Genomic DNA, 13,814 nt, shown 5'->3' on the forward strand with positions numbered 1-13,814 from the left:
GGCTTCCTCGCTGTGTATTGAGAGGCTTGGAGCCGACACAGGGTGCATTTCAAAAGCCTCTGTGCGATCCCTCAGCCCTTTCTGACAAGGACAGCTCCCCACAGAAGCTTTTTTGGCAGACACATCCCAACAAAGGCTGGCTCTGCTTTGAGTTAAAAATAAAAAAGGAAATAGAATAGATTCAATGCAGCATATGGATGGGACAGAAAAACACTTTGGTTCCATTTCACAAGCATGCAAAAGCTTTGGTGTTGAGCAGTGAGGGCATAAAGGATGGGCATGTTGCAGCAGAATAAATGTCAAGAACTCAGAATAGCTAGAATGATGATAAGGATTTATGACAGAGGTGCAAGCGGAGCAGTGTGGTAAGGATGTTATCACTGTCGGTAAACAGGCTCCTTGCTAACATGTTATTTACACATAAATAATAGTCTACATACATGTACGTATTTTAGACTGCATGCATTTAAACATGCCTCCATAATCATTTATCTTTATCCAAGAGTGATAACCACACACCCTGAGAGCATTTTCATCAAACACATGTGCATGCATGTGCACACCTTATGCACAGTGCTTGTATGTGAGGCTGAGCAGGCAGATGCCTCTCATGCAGGGGAACCGTGTTTAAAAATAAAACAGAGCAGAGAATAAAAGAGATTGTCTCAGAAGAAAAAGAGGTTGAACACACAGCTAATCTCCGTTTTATAAGCAGTCACACAATCTCACCGCACAGACAACAACCCAGATGACTAAATATAACAGCGTCCTGCAGAATAAAAAGCCACTCCTCCTCACTACTTCCTCATGGTCCAATTCAGACAGACCAGATGAGAGTTACACCAGATGTGTCATATAGGAAGCTGCTTTGCTACAAATTGGATGATTAACAGAGCCGTGCAGCCAGCAGTGAGACATTTGGCTGTGGTGCGCAGCTCGCTGGAGAGTGATTGGCTTTCAGGGCCGAGGGAGCAGATGGGACGGGGACACAGAGTTGGACCGGTGTGCCTCCTTGGTTTTGCATCAAAAGATCCCCTCCATATTCCCCAATCTTCAGCGATCGCCCACACACAGCAATGTAGCTCTATTTCAAGCAGCATGGCAGCGGGTTTCTTCTTTACGGCAAGTTATCTCCGCCTTTAGCTCCTCCCCCTCAACATTAATTATGCAGCTCAATGCAGCACTCCGAATCCCTGCTGCACCTCACCCACACTACAATACTCGTCCGCTCTCTCCCACTCTCTCTCCCACACACACAGACAAACACACGTGCCCAAGTATACTCAAAGACAGCATTTTCCTCCAAGCACCGCCTTTGAACAGTGTGCTCTTGCAAGGAAAAGAGAGAAGACTATTTTTCAGCAATGCACACAGGAATGAATTTTCTCCTTCTTATTTCTCGAAACATCACCGCACATATAAATGTGGGTACCAAAGTAATAAACATGGACAGTTTCATCTAAGACTGCCAACACTACAACCACATTAGTTCAGAACATCTGATACATTTTATCTGAATGGATACATTTACAATGATTGCAGGTTGGATTACTATCTTTAGTTGCAGGGTGACTCACTATACCAGCACATACACTATGTGTGCCTTATCGTTATCAAAGCCTGCTGCTGATTTCTTTGCAAATCAGAAAGCACACACACACAGTCTGATGTGCCGAGGCAAACACACTCTTAACAGCTCAAACACCTGTCTGGCGAGGTGTAATTGACTCGACTCCTCCTGAACACAGCCAGAGACACAATCAGAACTTGTCACCAGGAGCAGGGAGAGACCACACACACACACACACACACACACACACACACACACACACACACACACACACACTATATGGAATGTGAATCAGCTACATCAGCAAAGAAGAGGAATTGAAACGAGGGACCATACAAAGAGGGACGCTCTCACGCTTCAGCCGTGCAGCCCCGCAGGCAGGCAGTGGGATGGAAACTTAGCAACTGTTTATAGAAGCAGAAACAAGCTTTCTCTTTCTTTTCCTAGAGCTTTCACATGATTGAGATTATTTTCACATCTGCATGCATGTGTTTACATCCTTCAGTGTTTGAGTGTGACACAGGGGGAAAGTATTTGCATGCCTGGCCAAAAGCGGTATAATTAATCCAACGGAAGTGAAGTGTTAATCTACCATGTGGGAGTCATTCACACGTGCGTTACACTGCCTGACTTCGAGTCAAATAAATAGTGTTTTTCTTCAGCGTTAATGACGATCTTAGCAGCTATTTATGGGATCATTATTTATTTGTATGCAAACAGCATCATCAGCAAAATGTCAGACTATAGAAGCCATTTATGGTTACATGTTTGTCTCCCCTTTGTTGCCTTTTCAATAGGTGCAATAAAGTCTGTGTGTGTTTGCAAAGATGCTAGCTCTGGAACAAAAGCAAACACCGAGGCAGATGTCCCTAATGAGGAAACCGCGACTAGGGAAGGTGCTATCACCCAGCCGCTATTGGGTAAAGTGAATGTGCGTTATGCTTACATAATCCAGGGGGAGCGTGAATTGGCTACTCCCCCTCTCTCTCACTCTCAACATGACAATGCGCTTGCAGGCGCAGGTCGCCCCTTTTTTTTCACATGCACACCGTGATTCCGTCACTCTTTTTAAAAAAAAATCTGTGCAGCATCAGAAGTCCAAGATGCACAACAGCAGGTCAAAAAAAAAAAAGAAGCTCTTTGTGAGGTTGCTGTTTGTCAGCAGGCAGCCCTCTGCACTGTGCAGCTCGGCTGCTGCAGGGGTCTTTTCAGTGCATGGAACCGGATGGTGAGCAGAGCACACAGCGGGGGCTGGGCACCGCAATGTACTGCAGTGCTCGTAGCTCTGCTATGCACACCCACTCTCTTCCATTCTTACTCTGCCTCTGACAATCTCTCAATCTCTCCCCACTATATCTCGCCCTCTCTCGCCCGTACTTATATCATTTGTCATGCCTTCCTCTCCTCACTTTCTCCTCATTACTTTTGTCCTTTTCCTGCACATTCTTCTCCACACTTACAACTGGCTGCAACCCAATTGCCTAACACATTATCCTGTATTCTTCATTTTCTCTCCTGTCCTCTTTCACTCACATGCACATTGAGGAGCACGTTTACACAAACACATACGCCGATTACATCCTGTACCCTTTCCCTGCAGAGTGTGATTAAGCGTTTGCTTCCTGGTTTCGGAGTAGGCACACTTAGACACTTAGTAACACACTGTCCTTCCGACACTTCACTGTATTCATCCCCGTGTCATTCCAGCATCCCCACGAGGGTCTCCTCACCTTCAACATCTGCACTGTTACCATCTGTGCAACCTGAACCCCTACTGCTGCTTGTTTGGAGCTACTGCTGTTTCCTCCAGCACCTCTTCTCGTCCTGACACGGGGAGTTTGAGGACTGTTTGTAACTGTAGTCTGTCACGGTGACAGCCGTTGTTGCTCCGCTATGTTGCCTACACCATCAGTTATGAGGGCACACTAAACGCCCGTGTAACACAGCCCGGGACAGAGGGTGTCATACACAGAGGATGAGCTATGACAAGACCAAACAGCTGCTCTCTTCCTATTAAACCCCCAACTAGTCTTAGAAAGAGTTACAGTGCATACTTCATATATATACACAGTATATACTTAGGAATTGAAACCTTGATAAACAACTTGCTTTTTCCCATAGGAATCTCCACCTGACATTGCACATGACCAGAGTGTTTATCATGTGATGCTGAAAAGCCTGATTCAAGAACAGCTATTACATAGACTTAGACTCAAGTTGATTCAGGTATCTGCCTTTAAACCAGCCATTCTACCTAATGACAATTTTGCTCAATCTCCCCTATCTCTCGCTCTCTGCCTCTATCTCAAATTGCGATGCTGGCTAATTCCTACGAGCAGCGAGGGGTCTCATTTCCTCTTCCCATTAAGGAGCCGAGGTCTCTGATCATTGCTATTCGAATGAGATTCTCAGTTTGCCGGCTGCATCCTGCAGAGACACTTTCCTTGTTGCTCTCAACCATGACATGAAACAAAGCTCGGTGTGACAGCAGGTGCTGGAACTTGCCCGGGTCGCGGTCATTACATTTGCTTTCCCCTGATTTCACGTTCACAGTGTTTTTAACATCCCCTTGATTGTTTCTACATTGATTCATTGGAAACATAACGAGTTACTAGTAACTTCTGGCAGACAAATCATGCAATGTATCATCTTCTAATACTTTCTTTTTGAATGTGTGCTTTTACCCAAACAGATTCTTACTACTTTAAAAAAAAGATGATTAAACCTTTGTGCTTTTGCAGCTGTATTCAGTTTCATCCCTCCGTTTGAGTTTCCATTGTTTCAGTGAGAATAAAGGTCGAACAAAAGCTCAGTAGTGACACTCCCACCTGGAGAACACAGTTTAAACACATATAGAGAACTACAATAAGGCTTTACATGGGAAACAGATGGAGAGGAGTTTTCAGCACATCTGCAGGAACATAGTTCTCTTTAAGATGGACTGTGTTCTAAAAAAAAAGACGAGGTGCATGAATAATGAAAAGTGTTTTCCCCATGCTTGAAGTAGTAAAAGCAAGAAATGGTTGAGCATAGCGAACTGAAACGTGGAATGGAGCATTTGTTGTGAGGCGTTTCACGAGTTCATCTGAAAAGACACTCTTAAGATTAGCTTAGCCTTAAACTATCATCCAGTCCTCACAACTAATCACTGGTGTGCTTCAAACTATCTGAGAGAAGGGCTTATCGAAAGCCTGAGCTCTGAGCTCTATCCATGGTGCTGAAATGAGTTACATCTCCTCCCCAGCTTCCTCCTTATCCCTGCATATAACTCAGCGCTGAATAATTTAAGACGTAATTTAATACCAGTTACTGGGATCAGATATTCTGGTGGGGCTCGTGAATATCGTGGGCTTTTATCTACAATCTCAAGGTGAAATGTGTTAACCTTTTTTTTTTTTGGTCTAAACATCAGTACATGCTGTACTCAGCATCCTGCCTTTCAGCATGCCCACACAAAATACACTAAGTCCTTCCATATTTCCTCCCATGCTGCAGCAGGCCAGTGTCTCAGAGACATTATCAGCAGAGAAAACACACACTGCCCACTGCTGGACGGTATCATATCTCCATTCACAAATGATGAAGGTCAGACTTCCATGAAAAGGCAGTGGGTTGTAATGAATTAACTGTGAAAGCTGATAATGAATTCATACGGAGAAAACAAAACAAAGCTGTGTGAGGATGAATCACCTGTCCTTCACTATCATAACAAACAAAAACATCACTTTCATCTGTTGTTTGAGATTATTTTAAAACGATCAAATATACCTTTTTGTGAATAAAACGCTCCAGCGAAAAACATATGAACCTGACAATACTATTTCTTTATGCTTTTTTAGTGCGCCTGAGTCACTAAGCCGAAATCACCCAATCAGAGAGCCTACTTTTGCTGCAGGCTCAGACTCAAAGGAAGTCCCAGAACAGCAGATAAACAACGCACAAAACTCATCACGAGGCTCAAACGCTATGAGGGGCCAATTCAATCTGTTATCTAAGCAGCCCCAATAGATACCGTGAACACAAAATGAGAGCATGCTCGACAAAACTAAAATGGTCTGCAGCCGTCTCATTGCCACACTGAGCTTATCAGCTTGAATTTACAGTATCAGGGGCACAACTTTACTCTTATCCCAAGTAGGGATGATAAATAAGTTAAAAGATGGAGATTTGAGAAAATGCTGGGAGATGATTTCACTCGGTCTGGCTGGATGCTGAGGCAGCTCCACTCAGGGATGTAATGGGATACTGCAGCACTAGAGAACCGTGTGCACAGAAACTTGCCTAGAAGCATCAGGGAGTCCCGCACTAACCTTCCCCCTCCCTCCCTTCCTCACTCTCTCTCTCTCTCTCCCTTTGCCTCTCCCGCTGCTTTTCTGTCAAATCTTTCTAATGTGAGAAAACACACTAAAGTGTAATTACATTTGTCAATTTCAAGAGGTAATTTCATTAGAAAGATCAAATTGAGGGCAAAAAAAAAGCCAGAGCATACACACACGAAAAAAACACACAAAAACAACTTCAGAAGTAAGAAAAAGCAAGCATGCCCGGAGTGTAGTAGCTTACCTTTAGTGCAGGTCGTTCTCCTCTGGAAGCAGAGCTCTCCCCGGTCTCCTCAGGCTCCGAGACACTTTGAGATAGAGAGAAAAAGAATAAAGCTTCTTTTACTTATTTCCAGTTTCAGAATGAACAAGTCAGGAGTCTAACACAGCCCTTCTAGACACACCTTCAACTCTGTCCTCCTGTAAACTCTGCCACATGTACACACACAGACACCCATTCAAATGCACCCCAAGACTGGAGTACACAAATTGATACAGATCTGCTCAGGGGAGGGATGAAAACTACACACACTCACACACACTGCAGTTTTTTTTTTTCCCCTTCCTCTTGCCCACTCGCTCTGCTGCTTTTTTTTTCCTGCTGTCTCTGCCTGCACTGTGTCCTGATTGGCCGAGATGCTCTTCAATAACATAAGCTCTCTTCTTTAATTGGAAGGGGTGCCAGTTATGTGGTGCATCAGAAACCTTCCCGCCCAGCTCATCCCTCTCCTTTTTTTTTTTTTTTTCTTTTTTTCCCTAAGTGCCTGTGGAGAATAATGCTGAGCTCTGCAATTTCATACGCATCAAAGGAAAAAAAAAAGGGAATGGAGGACAGAGGGAGGAGGGAGGGAGGAGGATGTATGTAGGAGAAAAAAGGAGTGAGTGGGAATGGGGGAGAGCATCGGCGGAGAAACAGTGATCAGTGGACCGCAGTGGGACAAGCTGAAGCTGGAAGGGAACAAAGACAGCGACGGGGGGGGGGGGGGGGGGGGGGGGGGTTATTCGGTGGAATGGAGGCAGATTTTGGAAGCAGCACGTTGAGGTGTGACAGCAGGTCAGCTGAAGGGAGATTTCCCTGCACTCACTGCAGCGCGGCTAGGTGGCTCTGCTGCAGTGTGGAGTCTAATTGCCAAGCAAGAAGGGGGGATGGGAAGGGAGTTGGAGGCAGAGGAGGAGGAGGAGAGTGGGGGTTGGTTGCAGTGATGCTGAAGTACAGTCTTCCAGCAGCCAGTCAGGATATATGGGGGGGGGGGACGACAGGCAGGCGGCTGCAGCATACAGCGGTTAATGCCTTTTCCTCATGAATTATTGAAGGTGCCCCAGAGCAGAGAGGGAGGGTCACAAACTACTGAGGTTATTCAGACTGTCTCGCTGCTGAGGTTTATGATAATTACACACACCTGAAGTACATGTCATCAATTTATTTAAAGGAGCCCCCTGTAACTTGGAGTATTTAATCCAGCTAATAAAACAGACTGCTTTAAACGAAGCAAATTGAGAGGTATTAGATCATTTCCTTCCCACTTCAGTTTCATGATTTGTTAAAATGATCTCCCATCCAGGAGAAAAAAAACTGATTTACTTTGTGGTGTCAGGTTCTCCGTCCGCTCCTTTCTTTGACTTACATCTGGTCCCTTCCTGGCTGCATTTGTGTCGGGGCTGCACAGAAGCACAATATCCGAGCAGATCAATAATAGATCACACAATGCCCCTACCATCTGCAGAGGCTACAATGAGCAATTTGGGAAGTTATATGATGCCTGGAGAGAAATGCAAATACGCTGTCTGCTAAGTCAACATAGTGACTAATTGATGCAGGAAAAGACAAATAGAGAGATACCTGATATTTAAAGCTCAATTTGTAAAACACCACTTGATGTAAAACCAGAGGGAACAGGTGGTAAAACCCCAGTAAGCTCTAGATGTAATACTAAGTCTTGATTAGCATGTTTTGAAAGTAGCTATCATCTTGTCAAGTAGTTGAAAACTAATGATTTCCATTAATTACAATAATAGACAGTGGTGTAGTAGTGTGTCATATGTGCATTACTTCAGGAAGGTTTTGTTGAGTGCAAAAAAAGGAACATTTATTTCAGTGTAATGTGAAAACACAACATGTTTTTATCATTGAAAAAAAAAAGGTTATCATCATTGTCATGTTTTGTGAAAAGACAGAAAAGTGCATTAACTAAGTATTCGTCATCTGTGCGTGTGTTCCTTCATCACTTTGGCCTCTGCTTTCTCAGGAAGGCTGTAGACTGTGATGGAGATGTCTGTGCCTTCGAAGACCTGTTCCAGTATCTCTGACACTTTGTCCCACGCCAGTCGATCCAGGCCACAGCCGATACTGTCAGAGAGCGGGAGAACAACAGGCGGTTTAACGGTTACCGAAAAAGAACCAAACCAAGTGTTATCTGTCTTTAAAAATTGTTGCTTCTAATTGATGTAGCGTAACTGCATGACTAGAATTTACTCGAACACACCGAGGCATTGATATTCTTGTTACTCCGTCCAGTACACAGTGTGACTTCATGTCCTCCAGGCTCTGTCTCAGGCTGTCATAGGTTGGTTTCTGGCTTGCCTTCTTCTTTGTTATCTAAAGGATTAAAACAGGGAGGCAACATAAAAAATATAAACTACTTTGTGTTTTCATTGCATAGGAAATTACTCAAAATTAACATCTTTACCAGATAATAGACGAAACGTCTGTCTCGTTTCAGTACAGCACACTGTCCCACGGTCTTTTCTGTTTAGATATAAAAAGACAACAAAAATCATATTTAATAATGTTTTTTAAAGACCCTTTAGATTTGCTGAACCATGGATGAACTTCATGCCTTGCAGAAAAAGTATTATTCCAGCCAAGAGATGTTTTGTTTATATATTCTAGTGAAGAGAAGGTTTCCTAAGTGACCCTATGTGAGGATTGAGGATAACTATATACACATGTATGCAAAGCACAAGAATGTTTAATTGCAATGATGGTGAAGCCATTGAGGTGTTACATTAGTACAGATTGTTTGTCATACTGTCAGTGAGAGTAGAATAAGAATTGTTTTTCAATGTAAAGCTTAATGTATTGTTGACTTCAGCTTTTAAAAAAAAAAGGAATAGCAAGCTGTTGAACAAAATGATCACCAGGGAATCAAAAAGATAGGACATTTTTCACTGCTTGTGAATTTTTAATGAAACGTCTGACTCACTCTGCTCCTTTAACTCCCCTATCCCTTTGAACTTTTGCTTGAACATCACTGCTATGCCTGCCCCCATGCGGCAGTCCTCGCTGATGCAGTGTGCCAAAGCCTCGTCTTCAGGGCAGGAGAACAGGTTCCCAGTCACGTAGTTCAGGCTCCAGCTGTCTTCTGCAGGCTGACCAGCAGGGGGCAGCATTACACCGTGTAAAGAAGAGGCATGGTGCCAGAACAAGACATTAACACTGGTTCATGGGAAGAAAACTAAGATAGAAACATTACTTGACAACGAAATCCCCCCCCCCCTACTTAATGTGCAAGCTTTACCTCAAATTGGTGAGTGCTGACTGGTTCCTCAGGTGTGGACGACATTGGAAACAGTGCGGTGAGTTCACGTGTGTGACGTTGCAGTCATGGACCCAAACGAGGAATACTCTGCTCTGCTCTGCTAAATGACTTGTTAGCTCGTATATTATTCGATAGTGAAAAATAGAGCTTATCACTGCAATATAAGTGGCTGTTACAATGCAGAAGAAAAAGACTTCCGGGATGGTGTTTGAAAGCTCAGTAAAAGATAGGCTGGTACGCAGCCACGAGAAATATGTTCAAGCTCTCGCGAGAACAACTGAGACTATAACATGGCTGGCCACAGGACAGTCAGAAAATACATCTTACTGACGTCAGTAAATATATAAACGTCAGCATTTTCAAAAAATGTTCTGCCTCTGTGTAAGTATATAAGTATTTAAGCAAATATGTGCACAGTCACTTTCTGGTTTTTAGTTGACAACAGCAAAATATCCTAAATAACCTTAATACTTGTCACTAAGATTTAGTTTTGTATTGTATATTGTAGGCTATATGAACACAAAAACATTAAAAACACATTGCATTGTTAAACTTAATTGAATTAATGTCGAAAAATTGTAAACTGGTGGTGTTAAAATGTTTTTATTTGTTGTTTGTATGGTTTAAAAAGACCCCACAAATACGCAGGTGGTCTATATATTGTACAACGTCTCAATTCAGGATAAGCCGTGAGTGTAGTGTACCAATGAGAAAATGGTTAGTTATATGTTTTCTAACTCTTACAGCTGCCACATTTAAATTGTAAAATGCGTGAGGAAAAATGTCTAAACTCTTGCCCACATAGTCTTGATAATCGTCCCAAATGAGCAAAAAACGGATGGAAAAAACACCTCTTAGTGGTGGAACGTAGTTGAGAAGAGATTTCAAGTAAGTGTGTTTAATATCTTTAAAGCAAGTACTTCATGTCTGCAGCATCTGTAAAAAAAAACAATGCATATAAAAAGAGCAAGAGCAGCAATGGCAATACATGACAACCTAATTCTGCTCATTTACGTTAATGCCGTAAAGGTTTACTCTTAACAAGCAAAATAGTGTGGCACAATGCCAGGATGACTGTAGTTTGGTCTACTTTTTACAATCATACAAACTGATATAGATACAAAGCAGGGTGATTGGTTACACATGGAGGAGCTGACTGATCTGACTAGAAGTTAGCACTGCGTCTTCTCTCATTGATCCAGTCCCCAGGGTTGACGTCCATCTGCAGCATCTTCATCACCCACTTGTCCCTCCTTGCTCCATCAATGAACTCGTCCAGTGAGAGCTCCCCTAAATGACAAGGGAGTTTAATAGTCAGAGGTTATTTCTCATTTAACAACAATGACCACGAGCATGCTCTGCAGAGCTATTTAAGCAGATGGACAGAGACTTGAATTATGGCCCTTTGAATGATTCATGAAGCATTTTAATTTGCCAAATAAACCGCTAAATACACTCACCATCTCCATTTTCATCAACCAGCTCAAATATGCGGTCGACCACTTGGTCTGGGGTCAGCAGATTGCACTCTTCATCAAGCTCTCCATGGCAGGCTTTCTTCAGTCGATAAATTGACTGAGAGTGAAAGGAAATGTTAAAGCTACTCTGTCATTGATCCCATTTCATTACAGACCATTTGAACATTATAAGTGTTCTGAATATTTTGCAGATGAAATGTTGCTTATAGTTCGTAGTTTACAGTTTAGTTTACAGCTGCTGCAATCGCAGTCAAGACATAAAAACACTGGACAAAGAGCATTGAGGCAAAAACAAGACATCAAAAATACTAAAATCAGTTTTCAAAATAAGACTTAAATTACAAATTATTAATTTAAAACATTTTTTTTTTAATTTTATTGACATATTCACCCTGCAAAAGTATCCAGTGTGCAACATTTTAAAATCTCAAAACCCCAATGTAAATACATATTTGTGCAATATATTTTATTGTGAGTTTTACCTCAACGATTTCTAGAAGCTCTGTTTTATCGATGCATCCGCTTCCATCTTTATCGTACATTTTAAATGTCCATTTCAGCTTGTGCTCCAGTTTACCCCTCAGCACCAAGTTCAAGGCCGCCACGTACTCCAGAAAATCAATGGTGTTGTCCTGTGAACGTGAAATGAAGGTGCAAATGTTATGAAGGGCCATTTAGATGCAATGTTCAAGCAAGAAAAATATTTCTTAACTTTGACAAACAAAATGTCTGAACTGTGTTTACTTGATAAAATATAAAGAGTCTCCTTACTAGATTCAGTAATCCAATTTATTTCTGCAACTTAGATCAATGTAACAATTGATTTATTGACCAGTTATTATGAATTTAAGATTACAAACAATGGGAAAATTAGGCTCTGTAATAATTCAACTATCAACATGTTGAACTGATTTTTTAAAGATTATTTTTTGGACTTTTTGTAAAGGATAACTGGAGAGTGACATGGGGGGTTGAAAGAGAGAGTGGGGGACAACATGCACCAAATAGGGTCAGGATCAGGAGCCGACCCTCTATATGTGGCCGCTGCTCTAATAAGTGAGCTAATGTAGCCCCCTATTTACTGATTTATTTACACTAATTATCAAATTACTCCAGCTCTTAAAATATGACCATAATAATGGACACACTAGACACCGGTATTGTCACAAATGCTGCCAGAACAACAAACCTCCATCTGTCGTGTCCTTAGTATATTAAGACAAATAACTCTTATACACAACAGACGTTTGTACTTACGCCGTTCTTGTCGAAGGCTCGAAACATGTTCTCAATGTAATCTGCAGCCGCCTTGTTTTCCGTTACACCGAAGAAGCTCTTAAACTCGTGCCTGAAGAGAGTTCCACTTGGGCATTCCACGACAAATTTTTTATACCACTCCTGCAGCTCTGCGGCATCAATCTCCTTGTCTGGATCACCTTCTTCACTCAGGCGCTGACCCATGGCGGAGACTTTTAACTTCAAACCCCTAATGACTGAAACAATGTCTTACATTACACAAAACTCTTTGACCTTTAAAAGACCTTTAAAATATTCCCTCTACAGTCCACAGAAAAAGAATCCTTAGTTACCACCAGTTACTGCAACAAACCGTGCGAATCAGGAAACACCAAAAATGATGAAAATGACCCGACAGTTCATTGAAAGCTGAGCTGTTATTGAGCTCTCTATTATGGCAAATCCCCTGTGAAAGGTGAGGGTAAGACACAGACTGACATGGATCACATGATTAAGGATTACAAATGGACACTTGTCAATATCTATTAGTTCACAGACAGATTATAAGACGATTTCCGTGAAGCTATGTATCTACCACACACACACACACATACACACACACACACAGGACAGGCAGGACTAAAGCTAAAACACGCAATGGTTGACTCAGAATAAGGGCCTGTTATCTATAGACAATAACCAGAAGAGCAGTGTTTCCTGTTCACAGAGCAGATATTGAACTTTCTCCAAGTGCCATCTCTGTGTTGGAACTGACTTTTTATACCAGTCATGAGGTCAACTATACAATCATCCAGCTTTCTTTGCACAGAAATTCCAGTAATATAGCCTACCGCTGATTTAATAATGAATTGATGAAATAAAAACACTGTTTAGAGACCATCTTGGTCAAAATACATACATCTCAAAGAAGGTCTAAATTCACAAATTGATGAAATGAATTAATGATAAGGGACTCAACATTTCTGATAGAGCTTCACCAATTGTAGCCAAGAAATACGATTCAGGATATCTCAGGCACTGGTGGCTAAGCTTGGATGATTCCTTGCTGATCTCTCATCTGAACCTTTATGGAAATGTGAAGCTGAATCACTGAAGTGCTCCCTAAGTTACAAAAAAATCAGTTTGATGACTCACACAGACGAAGCGTTTTGTTATCCCTGAAAGCTCAGACCTTTAGGTGCCAGGTTATTTGTTTTGAGCCTAATCACTGTTTACATGCCTGAATCAGTCTTCCTGAATCCTTTGATAAATATTCTGTGGCATCGAGATTGCAACATTACGAGAGAGAGCAGTCATATTAGGTAAATAAGTGGAAACAACTATGAGGTTTTGGTTTTTCATGAGCACTGGGCAGTGGAGAGGTCCTTGGAAGTGTGGAAATAACAAAAAAAAAATCACGGTTAGTGGTTTAACCATGTCCATTGTTTACAGGTGTAAGCTTAGCCTGGCCCAATACCTTCCTGGCCGATGAAATGTGCTGACAACAGGGTGAGTGATAATCTTAGCTTAGAGGTGTCAAGGCCACTTTTAGCATCACAGCATGCTTACTTCATATGATGAACATGTTCAACAGTCTCCTGCTCTTTCTCTTGTTTTGTTTTTTTGTTCCTTATAATCAATACATATAATCATTTTCCTTTTTAGTTAAATG

General features: G+C 42.0%; 3 protein-coding genes across 8 annotated transcripts in view; all 3 read right to left on the reverse strand.

Annotated features, from left to right (window-relative positions):
• LOC109985771 (synaptotagmin-2) overlaps positions 1 to 6,436 on the reverse strand; it is a 68,056-nt gene extending 61,620 nt beyond the window's left edge. For 3 of the 4 annotated variants that reach the window (XM_020636181.3, XM_020636197.3, XM_020636173.3), the window contains exons 1-2: positions 6,294 to 6,436; positions 6,134 to 6,197 (exon numbers count right to left, since the gene is read on the reverse strand). The gene's annotated coding sequence lies outside the window, so the exon portion shown is untranslated. The other variant, XM_065960843.1, reaches the window with a different exon arrangement.
• A 1,523-nt stretch (positions 6,437 to 7,959) lies between these two features.
• On the reverse strand, positions 7,960 to 9,650 carry oard1 (O-acyl-ADP-ribose deacylase 1). 2 transcript variants are annotated; one of them, XM_020637334.3, is made up of 5 exons: positions 9,408 to 9,650; positions 9,093 to 9,325; positions 8,577 to 8,635; positions 8,373 to 8,485; positions 7,960 to 8,236 (listed from the first exon to the last, which is right to left on the reverse strand). In XM_020637334.3, exons 2-5 carry the CDS (start codon positions 9,277 to 9,279, stop codon positions 8,089 to 8,091), a joined length of 507 nt encoding a protein of 168 aa, XP_020492990.1. In that variant the 5' UTR covers positions 9,280 to 9,325; positions 9,408 to 9,650; the 3' UTR covers positions 7,960 to 8,088. The 2 variants fall into 2 exon arrangements, with proteins under 2 accessions (XP_020492990.1, XP_020492983.1); XM_020637327.3 differs by having other exon boundaries at positions 9,093 to 9,258; positions 9,408 to 9,648.
• On the reverse strand, positions 9,408 to 12,650 carry guca1b (guanylate cyclase activator 1B). Of its 2 annotated transcripts, XM_065960845.1 has the most exons (5): positions 12,496 to 12,646; positions 12,164 to 12,399; positions 11,389 to 11,538; positions 10,889 to 11,003; positions 9,408 to 10,718 (listed from the first exon to the last, which is right to left on the reverse strand). In XM_065960845.1, exons 2-5 carry the CDS (start codon positions 12,365 to 12,367, stop codon positions 10,594 to 10,596), a joined length of 594 nt encoding a protein of 197 aa, XP_065816917.1. In that variant the 5' UTR covers positions 12,368 to 12,399; positions 12,496 to 12,646; the 3' UTR covers positions 9,408 to 10,593. The 2 variants fall into 2 exon arrangements, with proteins under 2 accessions (XP_065816917.1, XP_020493454.1); XM_020637798.3 differs by having other exon boundaries at positions 12,164 to 12,650.
• Positions 12,651 to 13,814: the final 1,164 nt, after the last annotated feature.

Source organism: Labrus bergylta, chromosome 12 (assembly GCF_963930695.1).
Source record: "Labrus bergylta chromosome 12, fLabBer1.1, whole genome shotgun sequence".
NCBI lineage: Eukaryota > Metazoa > Chordata > Actinopteri > Labriformes > Labridae > Labrus > Labrus bergylta.